General features: G+C 42.9%; 1 protein-coding gene across 1 annotated transcript in view; it reads right to left on the bottom strand.

The window, feature by feature from the left end:
• Window positions 1-1,728: 1,728 nt before the first annotated feature.
• Window positions 1,729-18,612, bottom strand: part of PID1 (phosphotyrosine interaction domain containing 1) — a 467,977-nt gene continuing 451,093 nt past the window's right edge. The window contains exon 3 of the mRNA XM_069618307.1: window positions 1,729-10,051. Within this exon, the coding sequence (XP_069474408.1) occupies window positions 9,575-10,051 (477 nt within the window). The 3' untranslated portion in view covers window positions 1,729-9,574. The remainder of the gene's footprint in view (window positions 10,052-18,612) is intronic.

The following is an 18,612-nucleotide window of genomic DNA, read 5'->3' as shown; positions in this document are numbered from 1 at the left end:
CTTACAATTAATTTAATGCACCACCCCTTTTAGTAAGGGCATCAATTGTATGTGTACAGCCATTTTCTATTGTATGAAATTTGTATTGATCCAGTGCAGTCTGAAACGATCTCCTACACAAGTGGATTGATTCCCTTCATTGACCCATGTTCAAATGTATGTTAATCATAATTAGTACCCGGCGAGAGCCAAGGCAAATGTAGCACGCATTCTGATTGGCTCTCGCCGGGTCATTACCCGGCCGGGAATCCCTCAGCCGAGATTCCACGGCCATTGTTCCCGGCAGGGGCGTGGCAGCCCCTCAGCCAATGAGGAGGCTCGAAGCGGGGCCATCCCCGCTCCGAGCCTCCCAGTGGCTGAGAGGCTGCCTTCGCCCACCGCCAGGGACTCGGGTAAGTCTTTTTTTTTTATTCCCTTCCCTCCCACCACCCCCCCCCAAACTTACCTTCTTGTTCCCGCATCCCCGGCAGGACTCTGTTTTCCCTTTCCTTGGCGGCGGCCATTTTCTTTTTTTTTTTCGAAACGCTGGTGTTTCGGGACAAAAAAAAAACCTTTAGTGCCCCGGTCACGCAATATTTGCAGACTGAGGTACTAATAGCAATATAACCCTCGCATCGGGGGCATTACATACTCTGGTAATGCCCCTGCCGCTCGTGTTATATTGCTTAATTAATATGAGCATAAGGTGATTAACTTGCAATACTATGCTTTGTATTTTCATGAAAGATGGCTTCCATGTTAATGTTTCAACAATCAGTGGGCTCCAAACCTCATCCTCTAATTGCAGATGGGATGTACAACAATAGGCTATATGAGAAACATCATTTACAGAGGCATAAGTGCAGTAAATTGGACAGCCTAGAATGACAGACAGGGTGTTACAGAAGGAATATTCTGGAGGAGTATTACAACACTAGGGGGATAACTGGAGAAAGAGTGAGACAAGGTGAGAGGAGTTTGGGAACCAAATTAGGGTTTCTATTATGAGAAGTGGTAGCAGCAAATAAGTCCAAACTTCCCAAATACAGTATTTGTTGGGGACTACACAAGCAAATATAATGGTTACAAATAGGACAAGCTTTCGAGATAATTTACACAAAAAGGCTAACCCAGACAGTGGCACTGGGTATTGAGAAGGAAATTCATAAAAAGTATACATTGAGAAATTGCATTTAAGATAGATTTAAAAGTACAAATATGATCAATAAAAAGCAGTAACTTGGCTGAAAGAGGAAAAAATAGCTTTCTTAAAGTAAAAAGGTATACAAAACACATCCAATGCAATTGTTTGAAGATTCCATTTAAACCCAACAAACGAGCTGGGAGGGACACGCTCCATGCTCTATACAAAAGAAGGTCTTTCACACGTATCTAATCACGCAGAACAGGAACAATGCCGCGGGTGGCACGGGAATCTGGATGAAATGTCAAAGGTACCACTTTTGTAAAGTTCACAGTACACTCGTGGCCTCTCCATGCTGAGCAAATGCCAGCACCTTGTTGATTTATAAGGAAAATGTATAAAACATAAACACATGTAAAAATGTAACTGCATTGTCCGAACTGGATAATTCTATCTTTTGTTTGGTTTCTCTCGATCTCTTCCTGGTTCCCACCTTCGGGAGGGGTGCAAGACATTTAGATATAATTAACTGTCAATTAAAATAAATCCATTATTGAAAATGCAATTAAAAGTTTAAAAAAATAAAATAAACAAATCCAATGCAGTTGTGGTAAATAATCTATATTTTATATTTGTAAATAATTCCTATAACATTTGTAAAGGTACACTTAGACATACAATTTCTTGGTTCCCTTTTTCGAGAAAGAAAAAAAATGGCGTTTATACAGGTACATTGCTGTTAACATACAATGCGCACAGTTTATATCAAATTTCAGCACATAGGATTTCATATATATTCACAGTTCGCCCATAAAATCTTTGTTTAATCTTTTAAACTATCACACATTTCAAAGATAAAAACTTCATAAAATGAAAGTCTATGTACAGAAGCTTATAGCCTGTTGACTATCATGAGCCTGTAGAAAAAACCATTGCGGGCGTGCCATAATATTCTGTCTTGTAAAATGTATAATTACTTGTATCCACGGGACAATACAAAGATTTGAAGGGATTTGATCTAGACACGTGTTATTAGTAGCTGCTGTGGTAGGCCTGCACATGTAGCACTCAAAATGACTTATATACCCTGAGGCCTACTTCTCCATCCAGATTATATTTGAAACCCTTAGTAAAATAATGGAAACCTTAGAAACAGCTCTAGGCCTGCATTAACCATTTACAGTTTAAGAAGAGACTGATTTGGAGTGGGAACTACGGACATACACTCAGTCCTTGGCTAGTTGTTGGTAGGGCCACACAGAATCCTTACATGAAACAAAAAGTTCCCAGTCACATTCAAGACAAGTCGACTTCCCTTAGTAATAATTATGCTTACATCATGTTTAACACAGACTAGCCAACCAGAACCTCCGGGGTACCCCAACCAGTCTGCACCGTGAACCTAAAAGATGCACACATGCAATACATATCTAAGCAACATCGTTTGCATATTCACAGTTCCAAATGTTCTTTTTGTCACACTTTGTTTACTTGGATTGTTGTACTGTGGCATTGTAGTGCCCCACTGATTAACCTTTCATTGTAACACCTGCATCACAGGATCCAGTGAAAAAGGAGGCAGAGCTCAGTTTTGGATGCGATCCAACTAGTTCATCGCTACGGCCCCATCATAAGGAGACTGAAACAGAACACATCCAGGACTACCACTGACAGGACCCATACATGATGCCATTGGCCATGCACAATTAGTTTACGTGCTGATACAGGACGATTCGGAACGTAGGAGGAGGTGGTGGTCCCAATGCACAACTGATGACGATAAATGGATGCCACCGCAGAGCATGTCCAATATGTGGTGTTGCACAATTAGTGTCTTGCACAGAGTATGGTTATTCTGTAATGAGAACCATTTAATAGTGCTAGAATAAATACAGTTATTCACATGTATACACATTTTGTCATAATACTACAGCTGGTATAAAAGTCCGTATAGGTAGCAGCTAATAGCCCCAAAAACGTTTTATGGATAGAGGTCTTGACTATGTGATAAGTAACAGCTTTACAGATCACAATTACAGATGAATGTTCTTATCAAATCATACAGCACACTCGTACAACCAACACCTGCAATCCACGCAGGCATCCTTTAGACCTAACAGGATAAACCCAAGACATGCTATTTTGGTTTCCCTCCGAAAACAGCAGGTTACTGATCCAGTCTAGTCATTACTTGTTATGATCAAACACGATAGTGCAGCAGGGAAGCACACAAAATACAAGTACATATGGAATCATAGATGGGTAGCTAACGACGAGGATATATCCCACCAAGGGTATACCCCACCAAGGGTATACAAATGACAGACCATTCTAGCTTCTTTTCTACGACGGCACTTCATTCCACGAGGTGGATTACCCCGTAAATTTAAATTAACCATCACATTTTGTGTAGCCTGCGTCCCTTTTCCACATGTGCAGTCCCCATGGGCAAGAATTGGCGGTGGTGAAGAGGGGATGCATGAGGGATGTGGGGAGTCTTGTAGGGAGTCTTGGATTGATGCAGCTGGAGTGGTGGGCGTTCTCAGCTTTCCGTGGGTCCAATGAGTTTCATATCTCCCTGCGGTGACATCGCAGCAGTTGGCTGGGAATTCCATAACCCACTGTGACATCACAATAAGAGGACAAGGCATTTTGAAAAGGACAGTTGCTGAGGGTGTCCCAGGGCAGCCATTCACAACGTAACACATTGCTCAATCATTTCATAGGTCTCTAAAGAGATTATGTGTGGCAGGAAGAAAACAGTGGCAGAATTGCTCTTGATGAACGTATTTGAATAATATTTGCAACTGCTCCAATTAGATTCGAATAAATGTTAATAGAAAATTCACTTTTTTCATAAATATTGTGACAGTTCTAAACGTATGCAAGCATGGTTATTCTGCGATGTCACAGTAGAACCAGACGTGCAGAATAGTATGTTCAGGGAACAGAATGAAGGGACTATGTAAAATGAAACAATTATCTACACCCTGGAATATAAATAGGTCGATTACAAAAGAATGCAACTACGCAGGTCGCTGCAGGGATGCGAAACAACAAGTGAAACTGGCCTGGAAGAGACCTTATTGCTTACAAGTTGCAATTCCTTGTAACTACTAGCAGCTCAGTTCCCATCATGTCTTCCCAAGACCCAACTCTCAACGGAAATGCAGAATTACATGCAAACAGCTGACCAGAAACAAATGCACAAAATTATTGATTTGTTCATGCAAAAAATGAAAACGAACAATAGATTGCATTCCGTGTTTTTCTCGTCCAAAATAATACCTATGCAAATAACTGATGCAACACTGGAATACGGTCTGCTGATGTGAGCCGGCCACCTATTATACTGCTACTGATCAGAGTTTGAACACTGTATAGTTGGGGTTTTATGGTCACATGGTTCCAATTCGGAAAACCTAATAAAACATTGATAAATAACTAAAGGGTGGGCACAGACTTGTATGAAGTCCATGTCAACTAGATGCTTTTATTTACTTTGACCTAGAGAGTTAAAACATGTTACGTTTCAGTACATGTCTTCATAGAGAAAGGGTGTGCACCATTCCACTTTCCAGATGCGTTCGACTAAAACACCCATCAGCCCTGGCCAGTATAGTCAATGTGGAAGTCCCAGTCCAACACGTGAGGAGCCACACCTCAAGTATTATGATTCCCTAATACAAGATATGTTTACTGGCCATAAAGTAAATCTATGTGGATGACATTTATGGTAATAGAAGGACTCAATTTTTATATGTAGGTCTTACAGAGATATTGATTTGTTGAAATCGCACACGGATAGGCAAATCTATCACAGCGCATGGGCTGGCACTTTTTAATACACTAAAAGCACCCAGAAGGCCAGTGCCACACTGGGCAGTGAACACAGGCTGCCCTCTCACAGAGTGCAACACAAACGCTTCATTAGCCCTCACTTAGAGTGTTAATTGCATTAGAGGTTCAGCATGTGATCAACCGTACTGTGACAGGACACACATCTTTGACCCAAGACTGACAGACGGGGTAATGACATTCTCAATATCGCCGGGTGTTGGGTCTGCTTGATGCCTACTCCAGAACCGAGAACACAGGAGGATCACATGAAGAGTGAGTCGCAGCTTTCCATGCACTGTTCTGCTTTTTGCCAAATCCAGAGGCCTATTTAGTAAGTACATTTTGTGGGCAGCGGGTGTGCAGGTTAGTAAAGCATGGGTTAATGCTATTGACAAAGAACTAAAATCTATTTTAAAGACAAAGTTAAGATGGCACCATGCTGTTGGGAATCACTAGAGAAGAATTTAAGCATGGGATAAATAAAATGGAACATTGGGTTGAAATCACTGCATAAGTGACTAGGCAGCCACACTAAAGCAACATATAGCCTTTCCCCTTTTGTAATGGCTTGGCAGGCGAAGGATGGTCTGGAGGGGTTGCCCAGAGCAATGCCAGAGGTTAAGATTAATTCTAAACCTTGCAGCCACCACCCATTGCTTTGCTGTAGTCACCCCGAGTGGGACAGGTATGCCCAGACGTGGGCCCCATGCCTACTGGGCCTAGAGACACAAGCTACTCTTAACTGATGAGGCCCAACAAGGCCGAAACATGTCTGGGGATGCTTGTGGTCTTGTGTAGAAGGGATGTGACCTAGCAGTTTGGGCTGGACTGCCTATTTTGGGGTGGGAGAAGCCTGATTTGCATATGGTTTTTTCCCCTTATGTAATGGCTTGGCAGGTGAAGAACGATGGTCTGGAGGGTTGCCCTGAGGAATGCCAGAGGTTAAGATGAATTCTAAACCTTCCAGCCATCACCACTTATTATGCTAAAACCAACACACATCCAGTCAAGCAGAAGAAAACCTACTATGAACTGCAAGACGTCACCAGCTGTGGAAAGACACATGCACAGCAATTTACGAAACACATGGGGAGATTGTGCCCCAATACTTCTTTCTTATTAGGGTTCATATCAATTATTTAGGTAATCCATTACAATGCTGAATGGTGACATCACAAGAAAGGGTCATGTGCCTAGTGCATCTGTGCGGCATTGTGCAACTAATGAGCTGGCGGACTGCAGTAATCCATATCATCTACTAAAATGTCATTGTACAATGAAAGAGAGCGTCCATCTTGGAGGATGTCGGGGGGCTCTGCACAAGATGGAGTTCAATAACAATTTTGGAGTAAGAGTATGTAATGTGAACATGCCAGCTCATCAAATTGGGGACGTACGAAATGCCGGATACAATAAATCACAGAGTGTACCCTGCAATTGATCTGGAGGTGCCTAGTTAGCATGATGAGAATTGGGCACAAGTAGGAGCTGTGCCGGCAGGCATCCCATACATGGATACTGCAGTATCCAGCTCTATGGTCTTCCGTGCTCCTATAGAGACTTTCTGGTGGCACCGCCCCCTTAATCATTGCATGGAATGTATGAATAGGCATTTGTAAGAAGCCTATCCATAGTAACCTGCTATTTGGTCTTGTAGGACACTTATTATGCATAGGCAGTTGAGCTCTTACCATAGCTCAGCAGGTTCATTTGACCTCAGACATCTGTGGTTGGCCTGTAGTTACAGGTCTGAACGTCGGCATGGCCAACCCAGCACACCGTTGTGAGGAACAGTGAATTGGGTCATAACATAACATATTACAGAATTTAGAAGCGGGATGAGTCACCATACAACTCTGCAATATAGAAATGTGTCCCATCTCTGTATGATGCACTCTAGACGGCCATGCTCCTATGCCTGTGAAAGGAAGGAGACCAGTCACAGGGCCGAACAAAGCATTTGTTACAAATTGGGTAGTCTCGCAAGTTGGATGGAAATCACCTGATCCAAGATGGACAGACTGAGCATTCTGCCTCCAAGAGGAAACTGAATTTTGGACTTTTAGGTTGGGAGAGATTCCTTGTTCATTGGATTTTGGTGGGCATGTGGAATTTGAATCCTTTTGAGAAGTACATTAGACCTACTCCAGATAAGATGGTTGACAGACCTAAAGTGCATCTCTGCGTTGCTGAATGCACGTGCAGACATTTGAGTTCGCCAGGAGGCTGCAGAGGACAATTCCAATTATGAACTGTCGGACACGTCACACTGCACCAATTTACTGGAATCAAACCAACTCAGCAACCACCACATTCATGTTATGACGCACTTTTGGGTCGAGCGCATGGCAAGATTATAGAATAGATTGCGCGTAATTAATTCGACAAACTTGCATATTTCATCTACTTTCTTTCTGCGGTAGAATTGATGCTTCATGTTCTTTAAAAAAAGAAAGGACCTACTTCAAAGCATTTAGAAACGGACCAGTAATTCATGTACCATGTTCCATCATCTATACAATAGGTCATACACAGTATTTTTGATTTCCGAGGGATCTGTGATAGATCAGGGTGTTAGTAGAAACAGAAAAAGGAACCACAAGAGCAGGAGGAAGTCTGTGATTCCTTTCTCTGTTTCCATGCTCCATCATTACATTTTAAAACAAACCTTTACTAAACAGGCAACTTCACTGTAATTCGACAAAGTATGGCAGAGTTTCTTTTCAATTGAAATATTTCACCCAAAACGGTAGAAAACGTAAGGATGTGATGGTAATAACATTTGGGAAGGCGAATATGCATTTCCATTTGCTTGAATTTTTCAGTCGAATCCTACAATTTCAGGCCATTCCCACAGATGCATTCTCTTGGCGTTAGGTTTGCGTGTTTGAGGTCCTCCACTCCCACGGGGTGAAGTATACTACTAAATGTGCTGCAAAGGGGAATCAGGAATACAAAAGCGTGGACACATTTGACCATAGAGATGGTCTCCACACAGGACGATCCCACCAGGAGCCTGCGTAGAAGAGAAGCTCCTCCCATCCACAGCACTAGCAGCATGCTGGGAAAGTAAACAGGATGACCCAGGAAACGACATGAACTCCCATCGCTGACATTTAAGGAGTTTGTTCTTTAAATAGGAACCAGATGAGAAATTAACATTTTTCTCTTAACATGGACATGATAGAAGAATAACATATAGACCATTTAAAGCGGCAATCCCCTCTTCCAGTGCACTGAAATTTGTGGATTCCAGATGCTTTGGCCTACAACTCCCATGATTACTCACACCATTGGCTGTGATGGCTAGGACTGATGGGAGTTGTGGCCCAAAAAATATGGAGAGCCACAGGTTGCAGACCCACCTGCTCTAGTCAGTGGTTGGTTATTCACTAATATGCCCCGTGCCTTCACATTAAAGAAGCACATTTCGTAGATGTGCAGTAAACTGATTTTGTGTATGGCTTCTGCTGTGTCCCAGAGTTTTAAAGTGGCTACTATGCCAATAATCTACCAATTACTAACTGTCCCCATACCAGCGTGCACACCTCTACACCCAGGGAGAGGCTTTTGGCCAACAGCGTTTTGAATGCACACACACCTAGTTTGACTTCTGTCATTATAATCATTGGCCTGCAATTCCCAGCATGCAAGGTGCGGGTGGCGAAAAATATCAGGTTAGGCTTAGGGTTACCTTGGAGTAGGGCCATTTGGCAAACAGAATGCAAAATGCTCCTGTAACAGCCGCTCCAAAAGGAGTCCCTAAAAAGCGTGGAAGACTGCAGAGCAGTATTTTGTAAATTATGGACCACGAGCTTACCATAACGGGCAACAGGACCACTAACATCAGGTGGGTCCATGACCCAAAAAAGAACTCGTTCAACTTGCTTGCGGGACAGCATTTTATATAGAGTTAAGATAAGTAAACCTGGCTTTTAATATAAATGTTACTTCAAGCAGACTAATACAAACTAGCTACTTCCCACTTTGTTTATACACTGGGTGCAGACACTATCGGGTATTGAGTTTAAAAGAAAAGAGCCAATAACGGACGAGGACAGAAAGGGTAAACAACTGTATACAATAAAATGGATAAGGATGAGCAAAATACGGTTCCGTGTTTCTGAAGCAATTCTTCAGCTTCAAGCACATATGGTAAACGATTTTTTTAATACGCAAAGGTGGCGTCAATGTCTTTCTCCAGGAATAAAGACCAGGCTTAAATCCCTCCATACGGAGCTACAGAATGGGCTCCGGACTGCCGCGCTGTCCCGGAGGTTCTACCACCAACATTGCTTGATGACTTTCATAAGGCAAATTGGAAGGTATCAACATGAGCGGATACGCCTGAATAGTACCAAGCCACCAAGGGGACTGAATGAGGAGCGAAGATGCTCATTCTCACGTTAACATCATAGCAACAGCAGCAGATTTCATTGTTACTCAATTACTTTAACGATGCACATCTTTAGGTTGGATCGCGCCTTCGATTTAGAAAGCTGGTCAGCGAAGTGTTTGGCAGTCTCGTCATTCTCAATTTGTATTGTTGCATCCATTGACTCCCGTTCCCCTAAGCCATTACCGCCTTTGTCAAACCACTAACGTGTTCAGTCAGCCATCATCCGATTCAAATTCTTCAGAGACTTCGTCAGACGAGCCATTTCTGTGGATTCGCCCGTCGCTCTTCATGCTGTGGAAAGTCTTCTTGAAGGCTTCCATCATGGCATGCGCCAGCTTCTTGGCTTCCAGTTTGGTTTCACACTCCACCGCATGACAGTCCATCTGAAAGGTTAGGTCGTCATTGATTTCTCGATAAACCCATGCAAAGATGTTGGGGCTGACATTGTGGTCGGCAGTGCAATAGGCAATGCGCGCTACCTGGAACGTGTCCATGTGGAGGGTGGCCTCGCCTTTGAGGTCCATGTGGTGGAGGCGAATTTGGAAGGGGCGAATTTCCAAAAGGGTGTTGGGAGGAAAGACATCCTCTCTGGCTAGCGTGTGCTTTTTCCACAATTCAATGACTGACCTCTCTGTACAACCCGATGAAAATTGCATCCCAGTTGTGGAAATTTTCCCCAAGTAGGTTACCTAAAAATAGAAACAAAAAAGAGACAACTGTTTACTTACTGTTCCTATGACGTTTTGGAGGCATGCAACAAGTTATGATCAACACAATTGTTTGATAGAAACTAAAATTATTATTATCTGTGCTACATCACTTAAAATAAAAAAACTATCATGAATCTCTTAACATTAAAAACACATATTGTAATTCACCGTGATGTGCATGGAGCGTACAGTCGAATGACCAGTGTCTATTCTGCCAGTGGATCAGTAAGCTCGGCTGTGCCACTAGCTCAGAGGTATGTAATCTATGGTTTTCCAGATGTTTTGGATTACAAATCCCATCAGCCCTAGCCACCACGGTAAGTGGCGAGCGATTATGGGAGTTGCAGGTTGCAGACGCATGACCTGGCTGAATTACCACGTCCACTCGTTGTAAAGAAAGCTCTTTAAGTCAGAGTCATCATCGTCACTGTTAAAAAGCGCTCTCGTTCCAAACACAGGAGACCCAGAAGTACACTAGCAACAGCAGCACCAGTATAGAGTAGTGCAGGGATGGGGCAGCTTGGGGATCGAGGTGCAGTTCATACCTCATTGCATTGAAATGCTGTTGGCCTGTAGCATGAACTAAGGAGTAGAGAAAGTTGGATGGAAAACATTGCCCAAGGCATAAAATAAGCAGCATCACAATACACGATACAATAATGATGAATTGCTTTTCATTCTTATAAATCACCAACTGCGATGAACCAGCCTCCAGGACAGCATGGGGCCTATACAAAGGAAAACAGATCCAGGCTGCGGGCTGACCCCAATGCTTATTGTTAATGAACACTTTGGCAGATGGAAACTGCAGACTTGTCTTAGTCTTCGGCTGTAAATATTGGGAAGGAGTCAGGATGGTACTAGATGGGTTAGCCCTTCCTGTATCAGTCATTCCTTTCTTCTCTGCTCCTCAGCATTTTCCCCATTTCATGACTTTGCTGCTCACTTTTGCACACTTTGTTTTTCTACCCCTTTCCTTTTTTGTACACTTTTTCCTCATTCATCCACCAGAGTCCCAGTTTCTCGCTCGCCCGGCCCCCCTATCTCTTTTCAGACCTAATTCAATAGTCTATTTCGCATCCCTTCTCTACACACCTTTGCTGATTTCTACATTCTGCTCAGACTGCAATGTCCTTGGATGTGATCGGTTTCATGAGCGCATGCAGAAGGCTACTGTGTGCATGCATGTGAAAGGATGTGGAGTGCATGAATGTGAAGCTCCGACGGGATCCCAAACTCTGCAGCAAGGCTCCTCCCTGCACTCTGCCCCAGAGAACACATCTCCCCTGCACTCAGGATACTGCACTGGCTATCCATCAGCCGACGGGCCTCCTTCAAAACCATGTGCAGTAGCCACTGTGCCATCGATAAGAAAGGCCCTGTATTCCTCAAAGCAAGCTCTCACTCTACCACCCCATCCGAATGCTCAGATCAGGCTCTGCACACCTCCTGGTAGTTCTCCCTATCAAGTTTTCCAGACTAGGAGGGGCCCGCTTTTCCATCCTTGCACCCAACTTCTGAAACTCCCTCCACCTCACTCTTCATCTCATAGAAGATCAACTGCCTTTTAGGAAAGCCTTCAAAACATGGCTGTTCCCTCCTGTCTCTTAACCCCGCCCATTCCCGCCCTTCCATTCTGATCCATAGGTCCATCCAGCAGACAGATCCCCCACATTTACACTCCCTCCCTCTTGTCCGTCCTTCAGCTACCTTTCCTCGTTCTCTCATTCATCGTCAGTGTGCTGCCACCCTGCCCCCCCCCCCTTGAGCCCCTCCAACCCGTATGACGGACCCAAGAAAGTATCCAGTAACTTGCACAAGATAAAAACCTGAGAGCGGGCCAGGTATTGCACTGAACTGGGATCGGAGGGCAGGCAATGCATCACCAACGTACCTTGGGTCAAGCTATTCAATCAATTTCGACGAGGCTAGTTAGTTGCAATTGTATCTTCTTTTGTAGTCGGCATTGTATGCAACTCCAAAGCATATGAGGGGTAGGCATTGCTGCCACAAATAGACATGTATGGTGGGAATGTTCTTTGTTACGCACTTGAAGGACCTAGGTTGTATCACTCCAAACTTCACTCACAGGGCGGGTATATACCTTTATGTTCACACTTCCATTGCTTGTGAGACTAAGCACTGCACTTTGCCATGGATTCAATCCAGGGAATAGACATTGTTTGTACAGCCAACCCATTTTTGCTCTCGCACTCCATCCCTTTGTAACTTAGTAGTCACAGCCCCACTCCTAAACACCGACCTGCCCTTATATACAACAAACACTATTGCACAACACCTGTGCCATAAGAAAGAAGCTACCTTTCATGACAAAAAAATATAAATAAAATACAAAATCGAACTATAGCTACTCGCATAATTCTCTATACACTTAAAATCAACCCTCCGGCTTAGTTAATATTCTACCTTCCATCCGCCCATTCACATGCCATTCAGACACGGTGACTAGCAGGGTCTTAGCCACCCGCTCAGAACTCTAATGGCTGAAATGCACAAGCCTAAGGTCTGTGTGCATGTGACAGTTTGCATTGCTCATTCAAAGAGGCCGTGCCCTAGTATGTGTTGCTCCGATTATTGTACATGTTACTATTTGGGCACCATAATAATTCAATGATGGCACCAAAAGCTAAGATTATTGTTTACCCTACTATTGCTAGGTTCTATAGTTGGGATCAACCACGCAAAGCAATGTAAATGTACATGCCATATGATAGGAACTTGAAAGAAAAAGTGCATGCTGACATCCGATTTAGGTCAAACGTGAACTTTGCTTTCCATTGAAAGTTGCCAGGTTTATAGTTTGCGTGGCTGTGTGAAAAATACATGAATCCTACCCTAATTTGCATATGTATTGTCATCACTGGAAGTGATCCCACAGAACATTATCTCATATGTGGTCTTTGGTAACCAATGTGATGATGCTAAATTGCATTATATGTGAAGCAGTTCCTTGAGTGAGCTTTTTTCTGTATTGTACACATGAGAACTGAATAGCTTGTGGGCACTTCTAATGTTGGCAGATAACGCAGTGAAATACAATTATTTGACAAGGATCACACACTTTAGTCAATTGTGAAGCAAGGATTTGAGACCAGTTTGCGAGGTAAGCACTTAACCAAATATCTTCCCCACTTTAGTTGGTAGAAATAGTTGTTTGGCTTTACAGAATACTGTTTTGTAGAGATGACTTGAAACTCACAATAAATCATCACCCAAAAAAAATATATAAATCCATATAGAAATATGTTAAAAATTGTATGGTGCTAACTTTATTTTCCCATTCTTGAATGGAAAACTACAAGAGCTAAAATGCAAAGTAATGTGAAGCTAAAAAACATCCTCTGAGTTTGGGGCATGTACGTTCAAGACTTAAACACATCAAAAAGGTATTGCATGCTAAGGTCAGGTCACCTTCTTGTAGTCATTGTGAGACAGAATCATGCTTGCTATCACGTACCATGCGAAGGAAAAGTGAATGGAACACGTCAGAAACAATGATTCATCAATGAGCCATCACTGATCAGAAGCTTTCCATTTAAATGCTCCGTCGATAACAGAGCGTGTTCACCATCTGCGAGGCCCTAGTGGAAGCCCTGCTGAATTTGCAAGGGCAGTGTCCAGTCACATGTCCAACACAAGTCATCCTCTCATCATAGTGCCAGTGGCGAAGCAAGCCTGTGAAGCCCCTAGACCCTCTGCTGCCGTTCCGGGGCCACAGGTCTTGCACTGGCCCGTTTTGACAGTAAGGCTATACAAATTTGCTAAACATATACATTGGATTGCTAATCAAGATATTTTTATTTAGTAGTCTCAACTAATCAATTATGTACGACGGATTTATGCTTTGTTGATTTATGAATATTCTCAGAAAAGCTTGCCAGTCCAGCGAACTTCATGCCACAAGGGAAAATATTTTTTAATTCGGTTACCACGAAGTGTTGCAATTACAAACGAATTTAGATCACAGGCACACAGTGAAAGCACAGAGACCAAAAACCACATAGTGCTCTCAAGGTTAACAATTTCCTACTCCGAAAATACCCACACTGCCAAAAATCAAAACTGTAAATTGGGTTAAGGATTAACAGTACAGAACACACAAACTATATTTTCCCTTTGTAAGAAGTAGTATTCATCAAATGGCGCTATCAATTCAACAGCAATTCGTTTTCCATCTTTTAACAAAGTTGGTTTGGGGATATATTTTGAAGTAACCACAGTTAACACTATTTATATAACCAGGTATCGATACGGCCCAATACAGCGCAGTGATATCAAAATAAGCTCACGCACGATTCAGAGAAAGCCTTTTTTATAGTTTATGCAATTTATTAACGTGCTTGGAGACACAGGATTACAAGCATGGGGGGATTTAACCTTTCCAAATCAAGGTAAATGGATGGGTGGGTGGGGAAAGGGGCATTTGTAGGGCCTGATGGGACCTAGTACAAGCTGGTCTTCAGACCATGGATTTGATTTGATTGATCGGTTATTTATAATGCGCCTATACACAAGTGTTTCAAGGCGCAACCTGGCAGGGAAGGGGGAAACAGGGGAGACCAAGACAAATTATCCTACTAGGCCTTGTATCATTTAGATTGTGCAAGTGCACAGACAAGAAGTGCAGGGGAGGGGGGAGTGCACCCAGTGGAACAGTGGCCTAGGTTAAATGCAGGAATTTGGGCAAGATATGACTCGTAGCATGTGCAAATGTTACCATATGCTGGCGGTTCTCCAGCTTGAATAACACTGAACACAGGCCTGTACATTATGAATGCGAACAATAATGAATACATAGAACTGCAGATGTGGAGGCATGAACATATTTTCTAGCAATATGTTCTGCATGGCATGGACCATTTTTTTTTCGATATTAAGACTTTCGACATTTTGGTATTCGAAAATATCACTATAAACCATCTCACACAGGAGGGGCTAAAATGTGGCTGTAGACCCTGCCGAGCAGGGTGCCTCCCATCGACCAGGCTATTTGGCCATGCTCATTGACGGTAGAGGGGCTCCCAGATTTTGTATGTGTTCAAACACGTTGAACACACCCACTCCAAGTGCCCTAGAGTGTTCTGTGTGCTCCCTGCCCTACACAGCAGGACCCAACCCTCCAACTAGTTTCCACAAATAGGCAAAAATGTCTGCAATTTGTCAAAATCTTTGAAGTTAGGGCGCTTTATAGCCACTTGGTCTAGCAATAAGGCACTATATAAAGTAACAAATTAAAATCCAAGTCAAACCACCTTATGGATTATTCTGAGAAAAAAAAAGTTTTCCCACAATGCAAATTTTAAAAAGATGCACCTGCTTTTGCATCAGTCAAGCATATGCTCATCCGACAGACCCCGACTCGTCGGCATGGCGAGCTGGATCTTGCCATCAACTAAGTGCTCGGCCAAATTTGCATGGAAATAATTCTTGAAAACAGCTGGAAGCAATAACAGTGATAGTTGCATCGAAAATGCCAAATGACATACAAGAGCAGAATAAGATTTTGTCAAGAAGCAAAAGCAAATGCAAGTACCATCCCTTCACATATCACAGTTTCAACAAGTGTGACCGACTTATCTGGCGGTGTAAGCGCAGACATAGCTTGTGCTTTAGCGAAAACACGGAAATCTAGATTGACTTTCAAGATCTGGTCTTCCCCTGCATTCTTGGTTCAGGGATTGGAGTTGTGAATTTACCACCTAGTCACTTATTTTAGCACAAATCATGGCCTCTGAAATTAAGCGTTCGGTTTTTTTTGTCGTACAGATTTACAATTCAAATTCTGGATGAATATTGGACAGGGTATGTGATAACACTCGGGAGTGTATTTACAACTTTAGTTTGCAGGTCAGGCAAGCCCGAGCATGAACAGGGAATGCCCTAGACAATTCCCATCACTAATATGATAACTGGCTGGGTGCTGGATTACTTGCCCCGCGGCCACAGTGACTGCACATCGCACAAAAGCAGCAATCCGATTAGTCGAGAGCCTACACAAATATCCACAAGTCCTCTATGGGACGATACTACATTGGTCCCCAGTGAAATCCTGCATCACTTTCGAAGTGAGGTGCCTGGTGCATTAACACCTTAAGTAAATAAGCCACCTTACCTTGAAGCAACCATCAAGGGGAATGCCCCATCGAAATCTCTGGTCCTGGGACACTGCATTGGTGGTAGGACCTTGCTTTGAAAAGCCCAGATAGGGTTCCAAGTTAAGGCCAGTTTATGGAACAAGCTCTCTTGCCATAAGGCTTAACGCAGACCTACTCTTTTCGGGGAAAAAGTCTGCTCTTTGATTAAAGAAGTGTATAGGTCCTTATTTATTTTATTATTTAAAGCGCAGACCTACCTCAAGAGCAGCGGAGCGCTTTACCGGATGTGGGAAGCCAGGGTGTGGGCTTGCTTTTTTTTTTTTTTTAAAAGGCTTTTTTTGAATCCATTTTGCAGGAAAAGTATACAAAAGGCTATCAAAAACAAAATGAACATGAATTGAGTGCAACAGAGCAGGAACGCATAACTTTACAGAATACAAATGGGTAATGTGAGCCACAGTTGAGAATCCAATCATTTACATCAACCACTTTCGCAAGCGACTGATCGCAAACCCAAGAGCTTCTAGCACGAGAGAACGGACGCAGCATTTGAGGCCTGACTTAACACTCACAGGACTCCTGAAGGGGGAAGCCATGTGGACACACATCCAGCATATTCGTCCTGGATCAAAGCCCCAACCTTCTCGGCTGCTGCAATCTGCCAGATTTTCTACCACCAAATGTTAATCTGCTGGCTGTCTTTATTCTTCCAAGACCTGGCAAGAGTTATGCATGTAGCCAGCAGTAGCCGAGTTATCAAAGAAGTTGTAGGATACTCATTGGATAGACTGATTTTAGAGGTTCACAGGGAGACTCACCCGTTGATACATCGATAAGGCAGAGACCTACATCTCTGTGATGAGTGGCACTACCTCGCTCCAGGAGCCTGGGCCAGCCCGCAAGTCCATCACATAGGCAAAGAATCTCCCTCTTGGCCGCAACCCCTCCAGCATTGGGAAGATATTTTTGCATCAAACCTATGGAGACTGGGTACCACGGATAGATAATGTTGTACACATTTTCTTTGTTTGTGACACACCTAGACGAGGTCGCCGCTCTCTGCCAGATGCGCCCTAAAGTCTCCTCAGTAATAGAGCGGCCCGGTCATGCTAGGCTGGCAACGTTTAACCTTCACGCGATACTTCGAGGTACGGTCTGTGCGTCAGTCTGTATATCCATCACATAGGCAAAAAATCTCCCTCTTGGCCGCAACCCCTCCAGCATTGGGAAGATATTTTTGCACATAGGCAAAAATGCAGGTATCCACTGTTAACTTTAAATGAAATCACGTCTTCACTGTAGGATTCACTTCAAATTCAAACGCTGCTCGTATACTAAAAAGGGGTGTTTCCACGCTATGTCATATCATTCAGTCTTCGGGACCCGACTCTCATGTAGCCGATTACCCAGGTGAGAGTCGGGTCCCGAAGACTCTAAGATATGCCATAGCGTGGAAACACCCCTTTTTAGCATACAAGCAGCGTTTGAATTTGAAGTGAATCCTACAGTGAAGACGTGATTTCATTTAAAGTTAACAATGGATACCTGCGTTTTTCATAGTGGAGATCTTGGAACCAGGAGGGTTATTTATTAAATGGTGACTTGGAGTACCCATTTAATAAATAAACTTGATTTAAGAAGTTTTGCTATTTGGTTGGACGTTGGCACTACTTTAAGTCACATTTATAGGTGGCCCTATCTTGGATTGCTTTACCCCCTACTCAGGATTACATGGTGGTGAAAACTGATGTAAAAAGTGTTTCTCCCCTGAAGAAAGTTCTAGCATTTAGAAGCAACAAAGAACTGAAACATGTCGGGATATGGTTGTTGTTAACACTTTGTTTAAATGCATAGTGGATTGTAATTGTCATGTGGTTGTGAATCTTATATGTTGTGAATTTGTGGTATATAAATTATCCCATTAGGTTGGTGTTATACCCACCATATGGGTCAAAATCTTTACAATGTTTTATTGAATTTGAATATGATAATTAAAATGATCAAATCTATGAAAGTTTGTTGCATTTTTTCAGGACTAATGGGTATGGGTCATTACTAATCATCTTCTGGTAGCCAGACGAGTAATTTATCAGACTAAAGGTTGTGTAGCTTTTCTCCTTTTGTGTACAAATATTTATGGTTAGCCCCGGACGGTGGAGTTAGGTTTCCAGTGGGGTTGTTAATTACCTTATGTATAGTGAATACTTTATTGTATACCTGTGCTTTTATGGCTTTTGCCGAAATAAAGCTTATGAATGAACATCCCTTTTTCAAGTGATGAAAAACTGGATTTGCAATCCACGCATGCATTGAATGATTCTGCCATTAACCAATGCAAGAAGACGAATGGATGTAATAAATACATTTCATAAATTGGAAAATGGGCTGGTTTATTACACCGGGACGACACACAAGGACCAGGAC

This window comes from Ambystoma mexicanum, chromosome 10, assembly GCF_040938575.1.
Source record: "Ambystoma mexicanum isolate Mex_15411 chromosome 10, UKY_AmexF1_1, whole genome shotgun sequence".
NCBI classification, from domain to species: Eukaryota; Metazoa; Chordata; class Amphibia; order Caudata; family Ambystomatidae; genus Ambystoma; species Ambystoma mexicanum.
This window is presented reverse-complemented; position numbering and strand designations above follow the sequence as displayed.